Source organism: Gallinula chloropus, assembly GCF_964237585.1.
Source record: "Gallinula chloropus genome assembly, chromosome: 4".
NCBI classification, from domain to species: domain Eukaryota; kingdom Metazoa; phylum Chordata; class Aves; order Gruiformes; family Rallidae; genus Gallinula; species Gallinula chloropus.
Genome location: NC_140088.1, coordinates 29562963 through 29587144, shown reverse-complemented (window position 1 = coordinate 29587144; position 24182 = coordinate 29562963). Strand labels below are relative to the sequence as shown.

Here is a 24182-nt window from a genome sequence, read left to right as displayed (position 1 = left end):
CAATGTGAAATCCTGGTTTGTGACATCCCATAACAGTAAGAATATATGCAAAAAAATCCCACCCTTGTCAGCACTCTCCCAACTGCAGTGGCTATGGGCCAGATTTGTTCATGATGCAGTTTCCCAGAGGAGCTGGTTTTCAGGCGAGTCTCACCTCATCTGTGCTAAAGAAACTCCAGTGAAGCTGCACGGGTGAATCTGGCTTTTTATGTGTAACCTGCTATCACATTTTTGTCCAGAGAATTTTGTTCTGTATTTTAGCATCATTCTTCTTAACAACCAGCAAGACAATTTTCTTCAAAGAAAGCTCTTATTAGGCTTTATATCTATGACCTTAGGTTATCTTTTATAGTTTAATCTACACAAGCGTAGAAATCAAGTTTTGCCTGTGGTAGCCAGCCCATCAATTCATTCGATTGTCCAGTACAACTTCCAATTCTCACAAGCAATTTGACAATTGCGAGTATTTCACACTGCATGTTATGAAGTCTAGTACTGCAAAAATAATAAGACCTGGAATTACACACAGCATTGCAAGTCTACTCATTTAACCATGAATTTTCAGGTAATTTCAGATGTTTCGATAACAGGCATAGTATAGGCCAACCTGTCCTATTACTCTTATCACAAAAATGTCATGTGCCTGTCTCCTAGCTTGCACACATGCCAGCTCTCAGACTTCGACTGAACCTTCCCTAATTCACAGGATACTTCAGCAAATACATTCTTTTTAATGGATGGTTTCATAAAAGAGTAGAGCCCTCCAGCCACTAAATAGCACTCAAGTAATTTACTAAGGTTTGTAATTCATTAATAGGGAATATGTGAATCCTTCCTGATGGGAAAGACAGAGAGAAGAAACAGAGTGAACTCGGCCTGCTAGAGGCACAGAGCTGGACTCTGCTCTTGGGGAATTCTATCACAAGTGGGCAAGGAGAGGGGTGTCCTGCCTTTTCCCTTCGGTCCAGCACAAGAAAGGCCCCTTGGCTACCTTGGAGCCAAACATTGGCACAAGTTGGAAAGCTACAGTCCATGGACACCCACTCCAACCCTTTGCTGGCAGTTAGGAGCGACCACCAGCTCATGACAAGCAGATGGGCCACAGCATTCTTGCGCAGGTACGCTGCTGAGAAAATGACTTCCTGAGGGCAGAGGTGGTCCATGAGGTGGAGGGGGCTGTGATTGCAGGAACTGCTGGGGCATGAGTTATGTCACAGGGCAACAAGCTCCTGCTGGGAACTGGGGAGGAGGCATCTTGCCCCAGGTGCCAGGACAGGGTGCCCAGGTGCCCATGGCAGGACCAGGGCCCCTGGCAGCAATGATGCTGCAGGTGGCGGCATAATAAAGTCATAACAGATCATAAATCACCTGATTTATGGAATGTGAAGAACTTAGGAAACATCATGTGATTATATGAAATCATAAAATAAATCATAAATTTAAGAAAAAAAAAAAAGGCAGTCACCCAGCTCTGGCAGACCAGAGTGGTCTGGCCTGGCTGTACCCACGCAGCGATGGTGGCTGTCCCACATCACCAGACACGATCTCTCTCCCACCTTCTCCTCCTTCACCTTTTAGCTAAATCACCACATGCCCCAGTGGGTGGGTGCAGAGACAGACTGCCCACGCATAGCTCAGCACCCGCCCTAGAAATGTGACTTCACAACTGTTTGCATGGCCCAAGTTTAGCAACCTGTAACAATATCTCAAATCCCCTCTTACTGCTGCATTTAAAGTTAGCTCACTTCTTACTGCTTTTATTTCTGCAGTTAATCTGCAGCTTGGAGCCAGTGAACTTTGAAGCCTTATAATATGCTATAGCATGAGGTTAACCTGCAGTATCTTCCTAAATTACGCGGATGGTTTAATTCAAAGAAAAATAAGCACATACAGAAAATCCAGTCTGAAAGCAGATTGTAAATACCGTGTTGCTTTCAGCAAGTTCAATTCACTTCTAATTCTGATCTGATATTTTTATAGATTTAATGAATCTGTTAGGTTGATACCATGCAATGGGATAAGTGAGCAGTCAGCTTTGCTGTTCAGGCTTTGTTTTCATGTTTCCAATTAAAAACAAAAAAACCCAAGCAATTAATGGGAAACATTAAAATGTAAGAATGCAACAGCTTTTAAACATATGGGAGCTTTCATCTGAGCAAGAATTTTCCCTGGAAAAGATTGAGGTGAGCTCACAACTTTCAATCAAAGATCTCTCCCTTTCTAAAAAATTTAGTTAAGGTTGGATAAGGCTATCACATAATAGGTGAATTTACACAACTTTAGAGACTGGCTTTATTAGAATGAATTATTGATGTCTTACTTTCATAAGTGAGTGACTTGCAAACACTAGCATACAGTACGTTTCAGTGCTGCAAGCTCTGTAGACTTAACACAGATCCGGGAAAGCAACCCAAATTCTTTCTCATTCAAAGAATGAGAAACAAACATTAACCAAAACAAGATTGTAAAGGATACACAGTTACTCTGGAAATGGATCAGTCTTTAAAATGTTAAAAAGAATTTCTGTACCTGCACCCCATTGATAATTTATGTGGCATTACAACTGTTTTTCCTGTTTGCAGAACTTTTTCTTTTTCCCACTAATTGACAGAAGCCGAACATCTATTTCAGTGGACTTGTGCCAGTTTATACAAGCTGAGGATGTGGCCCATATTTTTAAAAAGGGAGGTCCTTTCCACTGCTTTGCCATCTGCCAAGCTCTATTTTAGGCTAATTAAATACCATCAAGTTCTAGCAGGCATTTTCAGGCCATTAGAGTTTTCCATTCCTGGATCCCTGCAGGTACCTACCAAGTCTGGCTTCAGGAGAACTGAGCCACAGATCCAAAGGTGCTGACAAATGCTAAAAGCCTTTTTAAAAGTCAGGAAACACTCTCTGTAGTTTCCACCCAAAGTGAGTTTGTGTAAGACCCATGAATGTGAGCAAACAATCTTACACACTTGGAGTTATGGAGGGATTGCCTTCAAATATCTATTGTTTCACCTAGATCAGTCACTAAGGCATGCCTCGTGGCAGACTGAAGGGTGCAGACAGCTTGTTCCTGAGGCTGTTTACCTATTTATATTAGCCAGTGAGGCTATTTACCACGCTGAATTGATCCCCCTTTCAGCAGCCCTCGCCTTACCAATTTTGCCCACCACAATTTGCCCTACCTGCCATCTACTGCCTCTTCCCACCCCGAGCCCTCCGGCTTCCTCACAGCACCCTATAGCCACAACGCCGGCTGCAGAGATGAGCAGCAGCAACTGCCCACTGAGAAACAGAAAACCATTTTATTTACCTTCTACTCTACTGTAACAAATGTAACAAACATTGCATTTCTCAGAGATACCTAAATGAGCTGGGTAACCATAGATTTCCTATAATTTTTAGCATTTTCTTTCCCTCCCTGGTATTCATGTGATAAACCCACTTATGCTACTGGCCTTAAAACAGACTGTAAACAGCCGGAGCAGAGATTGTCTCATCTTGTGTGCACAAGACCTACTACAATGGAGCCTTTATCCTGCCTGCAGACTTTCAGCACTGCTATAATTCAAATACTACTAATAATGATAGTGAACGTGGAATAGTATGAGTGAGGCATTAACATGAACAGAGAATAACCCTCTATCAACCAGAGGCTCTACAGAAATAATGGAGTACACCCACAATACTGGCAGGGTTTGCACTCACCCTGCTTTTTATGCTGAAAGAGCCCAAAACACCTTCTCGAATCTATGGAAAGACTGTTTCAAACACATCATATTGAATGAAGCCTTTTTATCAAGATGCAGCAGCCCCACGTGCCATTTGGGGCGAAAAAGGAGAATGACCTTTGCCAGGTGAAACTGTCACTGGAAAAGGGAAGGGAGGCCAGTGAGTACTGGTGGCTGAAGGATGAGCTCTGGCTCCTGGTCTGCCTAGCATAAAACAAAAATTACCTCAGTCTAAATCAGTCCTTCCTCCATCATACTGCCCACTAAGAAAGAAAGAAAAGAAAACCCCAACAAACCAAGCATTAATAAGCAAAACAAAAACGTCCAGCAAACAAGAAAACAGTACTTCTCACATAGTCTGTCCTGCCAAGAGCACCCTGGTTTCAGGCCAGACATAAATGTCAGATCAAGACATCAGTAAGATTTCACTGTCATTTCAATGACACATTGGCTCACACCTTCAAGTAAGCCTCTGTGGAGGTGTGTGTATATGTGGACACACCTCTGTATAAACGTCAAACGTGATTAAAGGATGTCATCCTACACCAACAAAGTCGCATTAGTACAAATCCATGCCTATTGCAACTGAGTCATATGAATACATGGCAGATATTTGAACACCATTTTAATGGCTAATAGAAATAAGCTTAGATCTATGACTAGAATAGCTCTTCTTCACTTCCCAATTAATTTATCATATGGATAGGACTGCAATGTTCAACAGAGCTGACCAGTGTACAGTGATGCCCACTTAATGACCAAGCTGAAGCTGCCTGAGACAGCCCAGGTTTGGAGGCAGACAAGGTTCCTCACAGACCTGGGAGAAGGTCTGTGCCTGCGAGGCTTAGGAGCTCCAGAGCACGTTATGGAAAAGGGAACGCTGCGTGTGGTGGGCTGCAAGGTGCGGTAAAAAAGGTCCAGAAGTGAAGCAGTATTTTAAAATGCACAGTATTCCTGCAAGTCACATGCCTTAAAACTGGGTGTAAATCATTGCAAACTTCAACTTTCGTTTCCACAGAACTTTTTAAATGTTTTTGCTTTCACACACAGGGCCCTGTTCAGCATCTTGCTGCCATGGTGTTTTTCTATCTTGACAATTCACTTCCGTGAGCAGGCATGCAGCCAACTCAAATGAGACTCAACGCAGTGAAAAGCCCTTCAGGTAAACAGTGTGATAAGCTAAACTGCAAAAACGAGACAATGTTTTTGGACTATGAGGCAGTTGCTATGGAGACGGTTGCTAATTAACTGCATTCAGCCAAGAGAACAAAGGGTTTAAGGGCAGACAGGACTCTGTATCTTAGAGTGAGCAATGCATAACATCTTATGCAATCTGCACATCTATCATATCTGGAATACCTGAGCCTTTGCTTAGGTTGCAAAATACCTCAAGAAATGATACGGAGTGGTTTGTTTCTTTAAATCTGAACTAATTTTTAGGTAATTAATGATGTATCACTGTTTAAAAAGCAATCAAAACCCATACCTAGAAGTCACTGGTAGCATAAATCGATGCGTCAAGTCAAAACTGTATTAAATGTTGAAATGATTTAGGTTCATTCAGAGTTACTGCTTTCACAGCTAATAAAAAGTGCCATTGGAAAATCACTTCTAAGACAATATAATGTACCAAATTATTATTCTCTCTTGCATCTTAAAAATATGAGCTTACAATGCTTGGAAAGCTTAGAATCATTAATTCTTCAATTACTTCTTCAACAAAGTTCTTAGAAATATACCTGGGACCTAATTATCGTATTTACATTAAAATGGGCTATTCTGAACAGACATGGAATTACATTATTTTAAAGGGTTTATATTTTGGGATGCATTAGGATTCCTTACTCTTTCTGTAACACTAGGCAGGTCTACAGCATTCTAGATAAAACATCAACTTGTCAGAAGTGACATCAATCCCAGAGCACCATAGTTCCACCTCATGGAGTCCCCGTGTGTTACTGGGGAAAGTGGGCCAACAGCAGCCCTCTGCAAACCCAAGGGCCAGTGCACTCTCAGAGACCTGATGAGCCTTGATAGTGGGTGAGAGCTGCACGGGCTGTGATCCAGCCAGACCAGGCACCTCTGCATGGTATATGGGCAGATCCTAACTCACTTTGCTGGCAAAGACTTAAAAAGTTGACCTCTTCGCCTAAGGGAAAACGGAGAAAACCAACAAAGAGCCAGTCACTTATTAGAACACCCTTTCCATTAAAGATGAAAAGCTGCTGGATATAATACATCTGTGCTAACATAGTATTTCCTCAGGCCTAGATAAATAAGGCAACATTTTTCCTTTCTAAGTCATTAAATATACGATTTAAATAAAATCAAACCAGAGATTTTTTTAAGTGATTTAGATGCTGTTAGGATTTAAAGGGTCACAATCAATTTGGAACTTAAGTCCTTACTAACGGGAATGGGATGAGTTCACACCTCATATGAGGCTATTACTTCAGCAAAGCTTGCTACACACTGAGCAAGCAGCATATTAATTTACTACACGAAGGCCTAAGGTTTGGGAGTTTTTTGACGTTTTAAATTATGAGGCATCTGCAAACAGATCCTAAATCTGAATTGCACATGGATTTTCCACACCAGCCAATTCAGATTGCCCCTAGACATCCCCTACAGTATTAATCACTCACCCACACTACTGTAGTTCATATTTCTTTTGCAGCAACAGAGGTCTGCAAGATTCTTAAACTCTTGCCTAGAAAACAGAAATTATTACTTACATGGCAAACTAAGTTTTAAACATAAGGGACCCAATTCTGCCTTCAGTTACACTGCCATAAATCTTTAAGAACTCCATTAGATTTATAACAGTGTAACAGAGGAGGAAATTGAGTCCAAGATACTTTCTAAATCGGCAATTAAATAGCAGAATTTTTGCTTGGCACAGAGTAAAGACCTCTTAGATTATGTCTCTGGATAAGGCTACATACTGTTTGTTCCTTGAATAATGAAGTTATGAACAAATTAAGTCACCTTTTTTCACCAGTCTCTATATTACTTTGTGAAAGGGCCACATTCCACATCAGCTCATGGAGCATCAACATAGGGCTAAATGTTGTCTCACTCTCCCATTCACTTTGTCTTCTCCATGTCAATGTTAGGGTCTTTATAGCTGTCCATTATTTGTACTCGGTATATAGCACCGCAAGGACTTTTTCTTGCTTGGTTTCAAGGAACTGTTAAGTTAAACAAATGTCTAATAATAATAAAATGGCATTTAGCCAGCCCCCTTATTAGAGGTGCAAGGCATCCTGTGGTCACATTATGCAGAGATCATACTTTTCAGAAGATGCAGCCTGCTCTCCCAGCGCACAGGATGTGGTGCAGGAAACACGCTTTTGCCACAGTTGCCCTAAGCTCCCTAAGGGTCACTGGATAAACTGTGAAAGGAGGCCCTTCAGCATTAAAACATAGATGGCACTGGGGGGAGGAGGGCTCAATTCCCTGCTCTGCTATAAAACTCTTGATGACATTGGACAAGTTATTTAATCTCTCTAGACTTTTCTTCGTTGGGGTAAAGGCAGCTTGTAAAACTTCCTGTCTCATAATTTTAATAGATACGGGATTTTTTTCTGTGATTATTTTACCTCATTTTTATCTTTGCCCCGTATTTCCACTTCTAATAGCTTTCCTGTTATTTCCCACTTTGCAGCCCAGAACCTGCCCTGTCCCCACCAGCTCTGTGTGTGTCACATTCACAGAGGTCAGTGGGAGGCTGTAACTCGGGACAACTGCTACCAAACGGGGGCTGACAGAGATCCATAGCCTTTGGGGAGGGGGGGAAGGAGGGGGGGGTGCCAGGCCAGGCCAAAGGGGTTTCTGAACTGCCCCACCTGCTAATGACACTCCTCTGGCAACCCAGCTATATAACCCTAATAGTCTTCCTTCACTACCTCACACGATGGAAAATTCTGCGGGTGACTCCTCCGTACGCTATCCCTTACAGTGATTCTTCTCACCACTCTCACAGCCTCTGGTGATTAGACCTCCTATAGCTAAAAATACCCCGCGTGGTCTCAATGTGTAAGAGACGATAAACGCCCGCATACCTCACTTATCTAAATATATGCCTACATATTTATCTGGTATCTACTACAAACACAAATCATAATATTTCTTTGCAGATTGCTCTCACACTTGGCTGTATTCAGTCACCAAAGAAAAGAAGGAAGGTCCCGGCCAAGAGGTAGCCTATTTGCTGTGTGTAGATCTCCTTGTTATGTCTCCTAAATACGTTTTAATTGACTGAAAGGGAACACATTATATTCAAACACACATATTTACACATATATATGTGTGCACATACATATGTAGCTATTAGTAAGCACTTATTTTACCATTAATTGTACTAAAAGGTTTATTGCTGACAGTCTATCCGAGGAAGAACTAAACAAATGAAAATGCAATTCTTGTTTGAAGAATTAAATGCTGAAGTTACCAAATCACATGAAGGCACCTGTTAAAATGATTTGAAGATTACTTTGACTAGGGAAAAATTATTTTGCTACTTATCTACAGTTGTTAACAATACCCATAGAGAACAGTAAGCCTGCTGGCTTCCAACTACTTGGAACTGGAACCATTTGGGTTAACGATTATTTTCCCCATGATGTCTGAGATCGTGTTACCTGTTAGTAAAACTAACACTGAATCCAAGTGACTGAATATGCTGTTTTCATCTGTCTTCCCTTCTCATTTGCATTGCTAGCATGACATAAAAGGCAATTTAAACTATTTAAGTAATGCTTTTCTTTTCCATGCTATACTAAACACCAGTTGATGCTAAGGTGCAAGTAAGCAAATGTGAAGCATCTTTAGGCAAATAAGCATGAAATAGATTTCAAGGCACAGATTCTGTTCTGCTCTCCCCAAAACTGTCAGATATCAAGTCCAATACTGTTGCATACAAACAAATCAAGATTCAGTCCAAGCCAAAACCATCACTGCCTGTTGGGTCCCCTGTCTATCCACTCCAAGGAGGGCAACCAAACAACAGAACCGGTTTGATGACCTGATTTTTTTTTTTTTTTTGATGGCTCATACAGACCTCTGGCAAGTCTCCTGCACCCTTACAAAGGCAGACCAGATTTTGTACTAATTTTAATTCTGCACCAAGTTCCTAAATTCTATCAGAGTGTATGAGTGCATGACAGCTTGATCTCTGAATTTCTCTTTTCTTTTTCCCTTTTTTAACAAGATAGAATGGAGATCTCAATAAAAGCATGAAATCTGCCTACATCCAGGAAAATCCTCAGGAGGCTTGACCTAGTTGGAGATGACTGTAATTAAGCAGTTGCGATAGTGACACTGACTTTTCACACCAGAGAATGTGTGTGTTGACCATAGTTTCTATTAAGAGTGTTTCAGACCTCTGTAGGTAAAACTGTAATGGTGTTTGACTGACATCCCAGCAACTCCCACAATGGACAATGCTCTCTTGGGGTTTCAATTTTGTCTTGCATTTGGGATGTCAGCAAGCCTTGCTACTTTCCCTATGTTTAAAAGGGCATGCAGGAGATGGCATTAGCACATTTGTGTTCATCTTTCTCCTCGCTGCCAATTTTTTATTATTTTTTCTTACAAAAACATGCCCTTTAATCATCCAATGTAACAATTTTAGTACACACAGAACAAAACCAAAAAAACTTCAGAGGAGGCTTTTTCTATTAGCTAAATCATTATTTCTACTGAAAGTCTGTAAACTGTTAATCCATCAGTGTCCAATTCCTTCAACTGTACGGTCAGACTAAAATCATCTGGAAGCCCAGACTGTGAAGTGTTTCTCTCTGATGTTCCAAACCAAGTGTCCCACATTAAACTGTAGGGTAGGAAAATATTCATACAATGGTATGACTACAACTTCTCCGATACATAACAAAACCAAAAAATCCTGCATGCATCCATGAGGAAATCCCAATTAGACACAGTTAAGGGACATACTAATTTTGAATAGTGAATTGTGTAAGACTCACGTCACAACCACCACAGCATTTACTCTCCAACAGTTAGCCCAAGCTCACTCCTGTGACGTTTGGGATGGGATGGAAGTCCACGTCTTGAGAGACCACATGTCCGCAGAAAACCAAAGATGCTGTAAATAGTTCTTTGTCCTGCCACTGCCTCTTGTTTCTTGTAGCATTATTTGTGATCACACCCACACTGAGCAATTACACTGGGGGACAGGGGGAACATTTAGGATGAAGTTTCCCTCCTGACATGGTTCAGATGCCTGGCTTTCAGCACTCATTTCACTGGCCCCAACCCCACCTGGCTTGAACAGCTGTCTAAGAGTCTCCAATTCCAGCAGTTCTTGGATGCTGGTGCAAGCCATGGTGATGGTGCTAACTGTGGTGGTGCTACCAGTGGTTAATCATAACCCCCAAGAGCACGATAGTACAAGGGGTAATGGCCTTAAGCTGAAAGAGGGTGAATTTGAATTAGATATTAGGAAAAAATTCTTTTCAATGACAGTGGTGAGACACCGGAACAGGTTGCCCAGAGAAGCTGTGGATACCCCCTCCCTGGCAGTGTTCAAGAACAGACTGGATGGGGCTTTGGGCAGCCTGGTCTAGTAGATGGTGTAGCTGCCCATGGTAGGGGGAGTGGGACTAGATGATCTTTGAGGTCCCTTTCTGTCCTGTGATTCTCTGTGGGACTTACTTGTCTAATTCAAGTTGTCCCCAGGTTGTCTGAAATAAAAGATGCTCACCCTGACATGCTTCTAGGAGAGATCTCAGTTCTGCAAGGAATAAGGTCAAATAACTGAGTGTATTTTCTTCTATGCTATCTACATTAAGGATTTGCAATTATATTGAGCTTCAGTACTGTGCAACCAACTAACACACCACATCAGCCTGATCAAGGCTGATTTAACTACCTCTTAGTGTGACAACCCTATTTCTTAAGGCTGCAAAACTATGCCTTCTACAATTACAGGATCACAAGTTCATCTTGTGAAATCTGTGCTGGAAGAAAACTGAGTTAATATAAATCATACTAGACAATCACCTAAATGTATCCTGGATGTTCTAATGAGGTTGCATCACTTCAGCCCTCTCATGCTAACATGCGTCATTTCTAAACAAGGGTTTTACTGAAAGAAAAATGTCATAAAGCAAAAACATGCTCTTACACTGTTTTGTATAGCCATTTGAATAGGACTAGCCATTAAATGACTCTTAAGTGGTCAAATGCCTGATCTGAACCTGCCCCTGTAGTTTCCACTTAGTTCCAGGCAAGAACTAACATTGCTACTAACTCCTTTTTACCAGGGTACTCAACAAACACTGGAAGACTTAGGCAGCATCCATACCATTTACTTGACATTGTTTCCCACAAGCAGGCTAGAAACAACTTGCTGCGAGTTCTTCTTTATATGGATGACTGAAGAGAAGATACTTGGTAGAGAGAGGGCAAAAACTGAAGCGCTAAAAAGCACTTCTAAGGGATGTCCTGCTCTTTTGGGGGCATGATTTTTCAGCAAAACTTTCAAGTATAACTTTCCATTCCCTTTGGTATACATCATACTCCTGACCCAACACAGCCAAATGGAATACTTGATCACTTTGCCATGTATGACCTTGCACAACATTACTCATACTTTCAGATGTGGTGCTTCCCCACAGCCTGCTCTCTTCTGCCTGCTTGCCAGGTAGGAGCTGATACCCTTATCATGCGCAGCTCATAGTGTCCCCTGGGATGGCAGCTTACAACAGAGGAGAAAAAGAAAGATTCTCTATCCTGTGAAGCCTCTTCCACTTCATTCCATACCACTGACAATTTACTTTTGAAAGCCCAAATAGAAATATTAAACCATGCTTCCCCTAATTCCAGAAATCCTGGACAACAAGTAAGCCCAACAGCCTTCATTTCTAATGACAGCAGTGCCTACTGCTCAGCTCACAAAAGCAGATTGCATCCTTGCACACCTGATGTTGCAAGAATATCCACAGATTGCAAAAATGTTTATAGGCAGATTCCTTCATAATCCAAGTAATTTAAGTAGTAACTTCTGAAACAGACACTGTATCTTTGGACCTTAATTTTCTTCACTCTTAACTGATTGCTCAGCACAGGCTTGCAGCCTGCCTTCATGCATGCTGGGCCATGACGTAATACAGTGAGCAATCACAGCATTGCAAGAATGTTTCTAGACAGATTTGTTTACAATCTAAGAAACCCACATAGTCACTTTCATAATAGGAGTCCTATCTCCAGTGCATTTTGTGTATGTTGCTGTGAGACAAAAAATAAAAAAATAAAAATACAAGAGTGTATCTTTGTACAATGATTGCAATAACAGATGAATAAACATGCAACCTGATACTTCACATCTGGTATTTCATCACTCCAAATACCTTAGTTGCATTCAAATACATTTAATACTGTGGAACCTTTATAAGGTAGTGATGTCTTTATAGGGGCTGTAACTTGCATGGAACTTTTAAAATTAAAAGCAATAGTAAAAATAATTTGTAACACATTACTGTATTCTTCATAAAGTCAGTTACCTCGCAGTTTCCTAATGGAAACCCAGAAAGACACCTAATAATAGCAGTTACTTACTGAATCACACAAGTCTACAAAATAGGATTGCTTTTGCCGATGTATTAGTCCAAAGTTCAATTTTCATATTCAGTTTATATAAGGTGCTTTGGAAATGAAGACTGTTATTACTCATTATACAGAAAGTCTATCATCTGAGCCGAATTTTTTATGAAAGTATCATTTTCCCTGTACTGTCATGAGATTTTATGTATGACCTAATAAAAATATTTAATAGCTTTGAGAGACTGCTGTGCAACTTTGCTTGCTAATTAGTACTCATTCTTCTCTGTAAAACAACTAACCACACTACAAAACTTCCTTTCCAAATAAACACTAATACACACTTAAGTCATCCTGTTGCAGCAATGAATTACCTCCGATGCAAATCACAATGACTAATTTCAGTCATAATTGAAGAGCTGTTTACAGGTCTCAAAAATTAAGATCAAACTAATTTTTTTGCCTTGAAGGCAAAAGCCACCTTTGCCACCCTGAGGCTGAGGTAGCAGTGCTGATAGTGACATATCTGCAGGCGTTACTACACTTGTTAGTAACTTGTGTTCCTGTGGCATTGTCCCTGGAGCTGCACTGAAGTTAAATCTCACCACAACTAAATCTCAAAAAAGAGATGAAAACACGCACACCGGGCCAAATCCATTCCCGTGGTAATTTCAGTGACTTCAATGTTACACCAGGGATAAAAGTAGGGCTGCATTTCACAGCAGCTTTCATTCTTGTAATCTTTTCCAAAACACTCTCCCAGGAGCAAAGACAAGCACAGGCAAATATCCTGCCAATAAGTGAGTTCACAGGAATTGCTACGAGTAACTAAACTGTCAGCAGTAAAAGACCAACAATTGGAACAAAGTACAAATACAGGACAGCCAATGCCCTCTAATGGGCTAGAGTTTTACTATGTGCTGGATAAACAAGGACACAGAAATTCATCGCCACTGATCTCTGAGAGTGAAGACAAATTATGGGGTGTCCCTCTTCATACTAGTGGATAATATTTGCATTTTATCAATACTTCTTTTGAAACAGTACAGATGGAAAAAAGTCTTGCCAACATCTTGCAAGACAAATAAAAATGTCTGAGTTGAGTCTTTCCTCCTTGGGCTAAGCTCAACTGTTTCCGCAAACAGAGTGAGCATCAACTCATAGATGTGTTCCTCTACCCTCCTGCGTGCTTTTGTATTTATACCACGCCTCCCCCTCCCGCCCCCCCCCCCCCCCCCAAACTTTTTATTTATTTCTTTACCAGTAGGATTAATACTGGACTAGGAGCAAAACCAAAACTGTGAGACCACCACAACCACGCAGGAAGGGCGAGAAGGGTTGGCAGATGGTGCTTTCCTGCAGAAACCTTATCACTGGTCCCTTGGCCTTGCAGCATACTCCCTTTCTCTCAAGAATTTCCAAACTATGATTCCTGGAATTTACCCCTCTGAACCAAAATGAGTGTCTCTGCTTCTTACCCAATCATTTCCTACAAATTTAAACGCAAGAGTTTCATTAAGCTTTTATTTTGTTTTCTGATGGTTTCTTCAAGAAGCCATAACCTTGTACTGACACCAGGGTCAGCAGCAGCCTGAAATGCTCCCAGCTTCTCACAGGTCATGACTTTGTTCTTACAGACAGGGCCAAAAAGAAGTCAACACATCCCCCTCTCCAGCCATGGGGTCCTGCAACCCTTTTTTTTTTGTGGGGATAGGATGAGAAGTCCTTTGTTCTCCTCTTCCTCTGGTGTCCTAAGTTACTTTTTTGGGAAGGTAATAGGAAGGGAGAGGAGAAAGGAAAAGGCTCTCTCCTTGCCTTCCCTCCTCTTCCCTCCTTCGTCCAAGATCACAGCTGTAGAAGAACAGCTGAAGCAGTTCAGGCTGCCTAGAGAGGTCACAGATGTCCCTTGGTGCCACTCTGCCAGCATGAGTCACGCTGCTGCTGCCCAGGCAGCACCACAGGCAGGCACCCTTCAGCCACACATCCCCCAGATCCCAAGCCCCCCAGTCCTGCTCAAGCAATCCTCCAGCCCCGACAGAGCCCAGGAGCCTGTACACAGCCCTCTTAGGACCGTCACTTTGAAGACCACCACAAAGAACTGTGAAGAAACTCTGGCTTCCGCTTACATGAATGTTGCAAAGCTCTCATTAAATGAAAGGCAGAGACTTGAAATATTTCTTCAGCAAATCTCTGCTCTTCTCAAAGTCTCTCTTCAAAGATAAAAAACTACAATTGCTTAACTTAATCCACACAGAGTGATCATTATATTTGCCTCCGTAAAGATCATATTTGTTCTAGTGCCTATATCTAAAGGTAATTTCAGTTGAAAAATGAAATGGTGCTCTCTTGACCTTTTGTCTCTACATGGTTCATGAATTACTGACACATTACAATATCCCCCAACACTATGGAAGCTTAGAGATATTGCAATGTCTCTCTTGTAAGCGAAATAAACTTGGTATGCCACTAAATGGCATTAAATTATTTTCATTATGCCACACAGAATCTAAAACACTTACACTGTTTTGATTTCAAAATCCTTGGAGAACAATTATGCTCTCAGGGCCATAAGACTCTATTAGAAAGTCCTCAGAAACCTAGCATGGTTTCAATAAATCCTCAAACACTACAAAGCAGTTACTCAGCTTGAAGAATGAAAACATGAGTTCATCCACTGCTAAGTCAGGATGTAAATTCTGCTCATACAGTACCCTGCACTTCCTAACACATTTTTTCCTTCCCAGTCAGGGCAAGACTTTAAGTCAACTTTTCAGCATTGCACAGGCATACCTCCTTTTTCAATCAAAACCAAATCAGAGGTGATTTAGGATGAGCATAAGTATGTGAGATGTGCATATACGCTTATGGTATTACTAGCTAGCAGTATTAATCAGCAATTAGATATGCATAAATAGTTTTCTACGTATATAATTTAACAAATGTTAACATTCAGGACCAGAGAACCATTAAATTAAATCAGTGATTGTCAAAATGAATGGATGAATATGTTAATTTCTTTAATTTATACAACGGCACAAAGAACACTTCAAAACACCGAAACTCAGATTTCAGGGGTGATTACTGTGGTAGTAGGGATCCCGATTTTAAAAAATGCAGCCCCCTCCCCCCCTCCTTATTTTGGCTGATGAGGCTGTTCAAGTCTAAGTAGAGCTTTTGAGCATAAATACACAATAAGCTTGTTTGTATATACATGCTTATGTCCTCCTAGGAAGAGCACAACCTTCTAATTAAGCAAATCATCTCCCCTTTCCAAAGGAAAATAACAACACCGAAATGCATTCAAAATGGGCGGAAACGGGCTGGAAGGAGCAGACAAGTGAAATTATATTCCCTTGTGCAGGGAGAGAAAGGGAGGCGGGGGGGGGTGAGGGCGGGGGGGGAGAGGGGGAAAAAGCAAACACCCAGGCAGGAAACCGGGGCCCGGCAACTTTCTGCCAAGGGCAGCTGAGATGCTTCACCACAACTCTCTTTTTCCAGACTCGCCGTTTCGTGCGGCCGCCCGGGTCACATGGCAGCTGCGAGGGGAGCGGGAGGGGTGGGGGGGGCCGGGTCCCTCCTGCCCTGACCCCCGCACCGCCGCCGGCAGCGGCAGCAGTGTCCCTGTTTCCATGACCTCAGGCTGGGCGGGGGGGGGGCGCGGGGGCACAGCTGGTGGCAGCTGCAGCACCATCTGCTCGGGGCTGTGCCCCCGGGCCGGCCGCTCCCCGCCGCTTCCCCTCCCCCGCCTCGGGACAGCCCGGCCAGGTAGGGGTATGGGGGCTGTCAGCGTCCTCCCCGCAAGGCACGGCGGCTGCCGCGGAACGAGAAGCCCCAGCAAGGCCCCCAAGGACCGCTCTGCAAAACGGGAGGGAGAAAGGGACGGCGCGGGAGAGCGCGGGGAGAGCGCGGGGCCGAGCGGGCCGAAGGCTGAGGAGCGCAGTGCGGTGCGGGGCGCGCGGGCGTCAGTACCCGTCCCCGCAGCTCGCATTCATGGAATGCCGTCCGCGCGTCATCCGAGTGATGGCCCTTTGCACGGAGGGAAGGGGAAAGAAAAGGGAAAGAAGAAAAAGAGAAGAAGAAGAAAGGCACACAAGCGCCCCTGACTTCCCTCTTCCACTGAGGGGCTTCTGAACGTGACAAGAACTTTATCACTTGGCAGCTTAATCTCGCATATTCTGCCACGTGATCATGCTGTTCCCCCCAATTCCCTTCATGTACCATTTCTTGAAAAATAAAGAAAAGATGTTTAAGGGCTTTTTTTATGCTCAAGGAGTGACACATTAAAAATCTTCTTTTAAACACTGCCATTCAGCTAGAGCATACCATTCACTAGAGCCACGATGCTGCATCAGAATCACTTCCTGGTGCCAGTGATGAAGGCACTGGTTCAGGCAGTCCAGAGCAAAGCATCAGCCCTGCTGAGCTCCCCCAACCTCACAGATCTCTTCAAGATTTACTCAAAAAGCACCAAAATCAGAGCCGGGAATTTTGTGTAAAAACAATCTGGGCTTTACAGTTCTCATTTGGACAATTATTTCCAAAGGCTAAATGTGTACCACTTACCATACATTTTGCCTTCATCTGATAAGATGATTTTCCTCCTCCCACATGGTGGATAGATAGCTAGAGCCTCCTGAAAGCTCTGTTCAATGTCAGGGCTCCAGACACCTTCTGCATCGTTGTCAATAGGTTTATCTGCAGAATCACTCATTCTTTCAATATCTTCGGCAGGACTCTCGCTGCCGCTCCAGCTGCTGGGCTCAATGGTGATGGCTGGGGTCTCCAAGCCTAAGCCTGGAGTCTTAAAAGAAATATACCTACAAAACAAACAAACAAACCCCAAAAGGCATTAAGGACATGGAACATCAGTCAAACATTTCAGTCTACTTCTGATACTAAGTTAACAGCAGCTGAGCAGTAATGGCAGTAAGACGAGCGTGGGAAGCACCCAGGAAAAGTAAAAAAATAATAACCGTTCTTCCTCAAATCAGCAGAGGTGGACTGATAAGGCTGTCAGAAAGGGAACTTATTTACCACATATTTTCTTTGTACAATTACATGAAGGCATAGAGTACCAGGTTATTTTTCAGAGATAGTCAAAGTGAGTCTTAATACTGGGGAAAACTCTGCAGGCACATGATACATTTCATCTGGCTGAAGACCGCCACCCTTGAAGTAACGAGCCAGCTCCTCAGGAAAGGGTAAATCAGCATACTTGCACTGCCTGGAAGGCAAGCACAGCCATTTATGCCAAAGCGACCACCAGAGCCTAAACCCACTTAAACCTAAAAACAAAAGCAAAAAATCCCCTATTGCTCACATTCATCCGGATGTCAACGGAGTAAATGGAATTACACTAGTGATGACACAATTCAATGCGATTAACTGGAAAAGGCTGTAATTTTCTGATCTTACCCAAATAAATAATACAATCAGAATCTGAGCTAGATACAAACAGAAATCTTTAAGATTATAATATTGGAGAAAGGAACTACAAGAAAAGATATATACTTTGCCTGTTTTAAAAGGTCTCTGTCACAGAACCATAGCAGAACAAAAATTACAAGCTTCAAGTTGCTGAATCAATTTAATAAGAAATAATTTAATATAGCTGCACCTGCTCACACCACCAGAGCTGCAGATCTGTCAGTGTTCCTTTTATATTTTTGAGAGAAATACAACTCTGCTATAAAGACTTGCTTCAGGCAAAAAAGCTGCTATACCAGACCAAATTCATCTCTGGTGTAATTCTTCGGGAAGTCAGTGAAATAACACCAGGAACAGATTTGGCTCAACATGTCTAGGCATAATGCAGTCTTATTTTGAAAAACGAAGACGTTTGGTGACTCTAACTGATCTAAGTAGATGGGAGTGTTCAAACATGCATGCATGAGCTGCACACACACTTAAAAATCCAGTTAGTTGGCTAAACACTCAAAAAACCCTAAACTGCAACATTTTTATTCTGCCTGGGGAGACAAAAGCAGGCCCCTTCTGTAAGCAGCAGAGAGGGGCTTCCCCTTCTGCACACCTCTATCCTCACGCTGATAAGTGTCTCAATACATCGTACAAGAACAGGCTACAAGTGGCAGAATGGCATTCACCCTGCGGGGACAGGCGGGGAGGCCATACCTTGGAGTCCGTGACAGCCCTGACGAAACACCTTAGGGCTGGAGAACTCCCTGAAAGAAGAAATATTTACAGCAGCCCTCACCCCAACTAACCAATCAACTAATCACCAGAGATAACCAAAACCTGATAGTCCAGTCCCTTGGAGGCCGTAGCGCCTTGCAAAAAACCAGACCTGAAACTGGGGAAACGGGGATTAGTGTCTCAGAGTAGTCTCTCAGTCTTGCTGACCAATGTTACCACTCTGACATCCAAAGCATATGGGGTATTTCCATTTCTCCAGGCCACAAGAGGAGCTCAGGGACATCAGTACATGCACAGCGGATTCCCAAGAACACCATTCTCCTTACTTGCAGGTCTGCTTCTACAAAGAGGCGTTTCTCAACTTCGCGTTGGTTTGAACATCTTAGGACACCTTAGGAAAACGTTAGTGCTTACCCACCAGTAATCTCAAGGCTTATCAGTGTCTCAAACTTTTAATAACCGATAATGAGGGAGCATATGGATTCACAGGGAATCTCACACAGTTAGTAAGTGAGTGGGAAGTCTGGCCAAATACACCGCTTGCTGTCTGGGAAATCCAAAACGCACAAAAATGTTCAAGTCTCATCACAAAAATGTAAACCTTTGTGAAACACCACACTTCATAATTCTCAGAAGGCTGAAGGGTTGATTGAATCCTTCCAAGATCTGAACCTTGTATGCAAGGCTTAGCCAAATCATAAACACAGCAATCCTGGGAAAGAACTGACAAAAACAATCATGTCACTTAAGCCTTCAAATACAGGGGGAATTTTAGGTAAATGAGAGGCAATTGAATGTTGACTGGGATAATTAGAGGGGTTTCAGTTTTACTGCCACAGTGCAGGGAAAAATGGCTACTGGAGATTTTATTGGCCTCACGTGATGGAGACCGTGGTTTAGTATTTCATCAGAAGACAGCACCAAGTGGGGCTGTTTATTAGGTCAGTTCTTCAAAAGGTGACTCAGGGAGGAAATCCTTCCCCTCCCCAATCCCGGGCACAACGGCACGCAATGCACAGCACAGCCACAGGCATCTTTTGCTCAGCCCAACCACCCTCTGCTTACAAAATCTGCCACAGTCATAGCCTCGAGTCTTATTATCGTCCTATAAACCAGCCCTTGTTATTACATTATGCTGAAATAATAATTAAAATGCACACAAGGAAAACAGAGAGGCTCTAAAGTAATTAATGTTACTTGATATTCATGTTAGATCTTGCATTGTGTTTACTGGTGAATTTTCACAACTGTGCTATCTCCCTTCCCATTCCATTTTCCCTACTTGGATATCATCTTGAGGCATTAGTAGTTACTACTCCAGCCTCTAAAGTGAAGACAACCAAGTGTTCCTTCCAGAACATCTGTACAATAGGGGTGGGGAGCAACCTGCTGGAAAAAAACCCCTCTCGTACTAAAGGTTGCTTTTAGTGATTTCCATTTTGGTGAATGCTGACACTGCAGGTTAAGCCAGAGGACCAAGGAGCAAAAAACCTTGTACTGCAACCACTAAATGGCTCCCTCTTATTTCAGGAAAATAATGAGCTACTCAGTTAATCACTTCCAGCACAGCTCTATGTATCAAAAGGCAATTCTACCTCCTTCTTAGCTTGAATTCTAAGGACCCAACTGTGATGAAAAATTTCAGACCTGTTATGCTGGAGTTCAACGTGATTATCAAAAATAATACAAGCTGTCAAAAGATGAGCTTTGTTGCACGTTTCTAATGAGCCATCTTGGGAAAAATGTGGATTTACAGTCCAATTTAATGTCTTTTTTTTTTTTTCTTTAAAGCAAACGTTCCTTATATTAGCAAACTCCGAATCTTACAATACCAACTTTCAGTGGAGGAAGAATTAATCTCCTGGAGGCAACTAACCACCCCCTCTCTCCAAAAGGAGAGCCTGCACACATTATAGATCAAGTTGAAGAGTTCTGTATTTGCTTTTTATCATGTTAACTTTCAGATGACTAATTTTGTGCTTGTACTTTCTGTACAAGTAACACCTCAACACTACTCAGAAAAACAACCAAAAAAAAAAACCCTTTAAAAACCCCAAAACCATAAAAAACTACCCACAAAATCCCCTCATAAACCAAAGGCAGATTTTGGCTAATCTTTTTATACTTTCCAAGACTGCCTAAAGCACACTGGTGCAGGTTAGGAGGTTTCCCTTTTAAACACCAGTCTCTCTCCATCTCTCACTTCAAGACTACTGACCCTCTGCATAAAACTCTTTTAGTTGCAAACTTGAAAGCATCTTTCTTAACTGCAGAGAGTGTAAAGCAATGACAAGTCAATTGTAAGTATATCTGGTTTTCTCATGTAGCTATTAGGGCACTTTTTCTATGTGTGATGGAGGTATGTTCCCCCCTCAAACAATGCAATGTTTTCAATTTAGGAATGGAAAAACTATTAGGGACAATACTGGAATTTATAAATACATTTTGCAGCTAATCCATTCAATACAGCTTCATGAGGTACAAGACATGACTTATTTTCATTATGTTCACTTGGTAGAGTAACATGAAAAGTTACTTTAAAACTCAGAGAAACGAGGATACCTATTGTCAGAGCTGATCAAACCAATGAGTTTACCTAAAACCAAATTATAGTCTGCAACATCTTATCATGGGAATGATTTCTTTGCTTGCACAAAACATTTTCATATGCCTTCAGTTTATGAGCAAGGCAAACCTGGACTTGCCCAGAAAGTTGCTGCTCACAGACCAACAACTGGGATCAATAGCTTTTCACAGGATTGTAAGACAAGTGCAGATTTAAGGCCTTGATACCTTTCATATCCTTCAATACTTGCACAATGAAGTAACGTGGAAACACTGTCTTTCAAGAGGCATCAGAGCTGAATCGTATTTTACAACATCCTGCAAAAGTTAAACCATTTTCTCTGTCCAGCTGAATGGGGCCTTCACCAAGGTAGCACTCATATATGTACATAACCACTGGAAAAGGGTTAATACTCTGCAGGTATTGGTGCAGGAACATGAGGAAGACTACAAACATGCCTTGGTTCTGAGTGATGTCTGAGAAAAAAAGTGACCATGTCCTCACAGTTTTCTAAATTCCATCTGCTTGAAGAGGATCAAGTGCAGATAATTTTGAGATAACTGGCAATGACCCCTGCAAGAATTTTCAGGTGAGAAAGCATCAGTGTGGTTACCCACACTGATCTTCTGGCTATGAACGGCTGCATAAGGCTACCAAATGATTCTTACAACCAGCCCAATATTTCTAAATTGGGTCTTTCAGAAAAATCTTAATTCTTGAGGTAAAGGTTTCAAGTACTGAAGTAGTAAATCGCACTTTTAAGAAGGCATTTTATTTTTAGTTTGTGAACGTCATCTTCGCTTCAGTTATGTAAAAACAATGGGACCAAGAATCCAACAAGCTTTTTATAAACATCAAGACAACAACGAGGAGATGAGTAAAACCCAACTAATTCTAAATTTGCAGATGGCAAATTTTCTCTCAAGGCTTGAAAAGTTACAGGCCCATGGGATTTTCCTTCTGCTTTGTTCAGCAGTGCAAATCCACAGCTGGAGCGCAAAAGCTTCAGGAAAGAACTGCTGGAGAGAATCCAGAGGAAGAAAGTTATCAGATCTAGAAAACATGACCTACCAGGAAAGGAATTAGGTTTGTTTAAATTTAGAGAAGACTGATGTGAGAAGATAACCAGTTTCAAATAAGGAAAAGGTAACAGCAAAGCAGAGAAGCAGCTCTTGGCCATTTCTACCAAGTATAGGACAAGAAGCAAAGAACTTGCAGCAACAAAACCATAGTTTGGGCATTTGGAAGACCATTCTGATTCTACAAACGCACACCCCAGAAGCCATCAGTTTGGGGTACTGTGGCACTGCACTGCTGGTGTTAAGAACAGGTGACACAAACACTTCTCAGGAATGATGCAGCTATGCTTAGCCCTGTCCGAGGTAGAGAAATTAAGTAGATGATGTCATGAGACTTAGCAGCCAAGACAGAAGGTGAAATGCCCCAAGAGAGAGAAACCTGCTGTGGGAGCACTTCCTTGGCTAGCCATGGAGAAGCCCAAGAGACTTCACAGATGTGCTAGTAACCAGACAGCTTTGTCAGCTGCAGGGCAGGAAACCAGAGGACGCCAGGTTTCCTACCACTGATGCCCATGAAGCTACGTGCTCCTTCACTCTGCGTGGTTTCCTTACACAGCTGCTGAGCAGTCTGCTGCATGAACATCACTGGCAGAAACCACGTATGAAGTAACTCATCAGGACAGGCAGGATGGGGAGGGAGAGCAAACATCAGGCTGAGGAGAAGAGGGCTCCTTCTCCTGAAGGTGGTATTCTTGGGAGTTTTGGATGATAAGGCTTCCTCATCATGAGGCTGTTCTCCTTCTGGATATCTGTTGAACTGCTCGACACCCTATACCCATCTGGGTTTCTCAAGCTCTCTCTGCACCAATTAAGGTAAATATGGAATTGGTAGGAAGTTTGAATTTTACTAGGATTTTATGTTTTCCCTAATAAGAAGTCAGTGTAACTCCCAACTAAATAAAACACTGCTGCTATTGCTATCTGTACAGACTTCAGCAGGTCTCCTTGATAAGTAGATTTACTCCTGAAGGAGGAAATCGGCAGGAGAATCGTGGCATCTCCAAGGGCATGCAGAGAACTGCTGCTGACTCTCCCTAATGAAGCACCCGTAGAAAAAATGCCAGACAGCAGCTTTTTCCCAGTCTAAAGCAGCATATGGCATTGCTAAGTATTCAAAGTGGAGCTTTTGTTAAACTTGACTTTTTCCAATAAAACCAAGGTAAAGTTTCTACCTTGCCAATAAAAGTATCTCTGAAGTATTTATGCAAATCAAGCAATATACTCAAGCCTTTAAAAAAAATACCCTCACTTTTTTATTTAAAAACAAATTCATACTCAGGATTCTGTAGCTGCATGCATAGATTTTCTGATTCTTTGAGGTGTTCAAGCTGCATTACCTTCAGGAAAACACTGTATCTTTTCAAGCCATTTTATACATAATTAAGTTCTATGAGGAAAGGATATAACACAGTACAAAGAATAAAAATTTAAATCATTTACAGAGCATCCAATCACAAAATCATTAGCTTAAAATGACTTTATATTGTATTTTTGTTACAAGGTCTACTTACCAGCAATTATTCCCTCTAAGACAGAGCACCAGGAGAGAGAAGCAGCCCTTTCTAGGATAAAGTTTTCCTTTAAAATTCAGCCATTCGCTTTTGCCATTGAAATGAAATTAAAGAGTTTATCTCCCATGAACACTTCAAGGAGAAATTCTGATGCTGTGCTTTTTGGGTGATCAAATAGTTACGTGTAATGGTGTTTCCATGTAGTTCATATAAACTAGTTCTGTTCTCCTAGAATTTAAGTTACCATTTCTCACTTGGGATTCAGTCTGTTTACTAACTGCAAGATACGTACATCAGATTTGTCTTTGGGATCTGCAGAGGAATAACAGGGTAACAGTTCATCTGTGGCTACACCTGTGAACAGCAGTATGATTTTTTTCTGAAGCGAGTGCACTTGCAGAGTGTGAATTCAGGAGCTGCTTTCTTCCCCTCACCTGCCACACTCGGGATATGCATATAAGCAGTGGAAAGGCAGGCAATCACATACCAGTGTGTAAAATACCAAAACTGTGTAACTTAGCATCAGTAAAGAGATAGTTTCCTTCAACTATAACTCTGAGCTTTACATGTATATTTCCATGAACTGTGAGGA

At 42.0% G+C, this 24182-nt stretch overlaps 1 protein-coding gene across 2 annotated transcripts in view; it reads right to left on the bottom strand.

Moving 5' to 3' along the window:
• TEAD1 (TEA domain transcription factor 1) overlaps positions 1 to 24182 on the bottom strand; it is a 152578-nt gene that overhangs the window by 81695 nt on the left and 46701 nt on the right. The window contains exon 2 of one of the 2 annotated variants that reach the window (XM_084264048.1): positions 16841 to 17098. In XM_084264048.1, coding sequence (XP_084120174.1) covers positions 16841 to 16992 — 152 coding nt within the window. In that variant the 5' untranslated portion in view covers positions 16993 to 17098. Of the gene's footprint in view, positions 1 to 16840; positions 17099 to 24182 lie in introns of those variants that run through there. The other variant, XM_084264047.1, reaches the window with a different exon arrangement.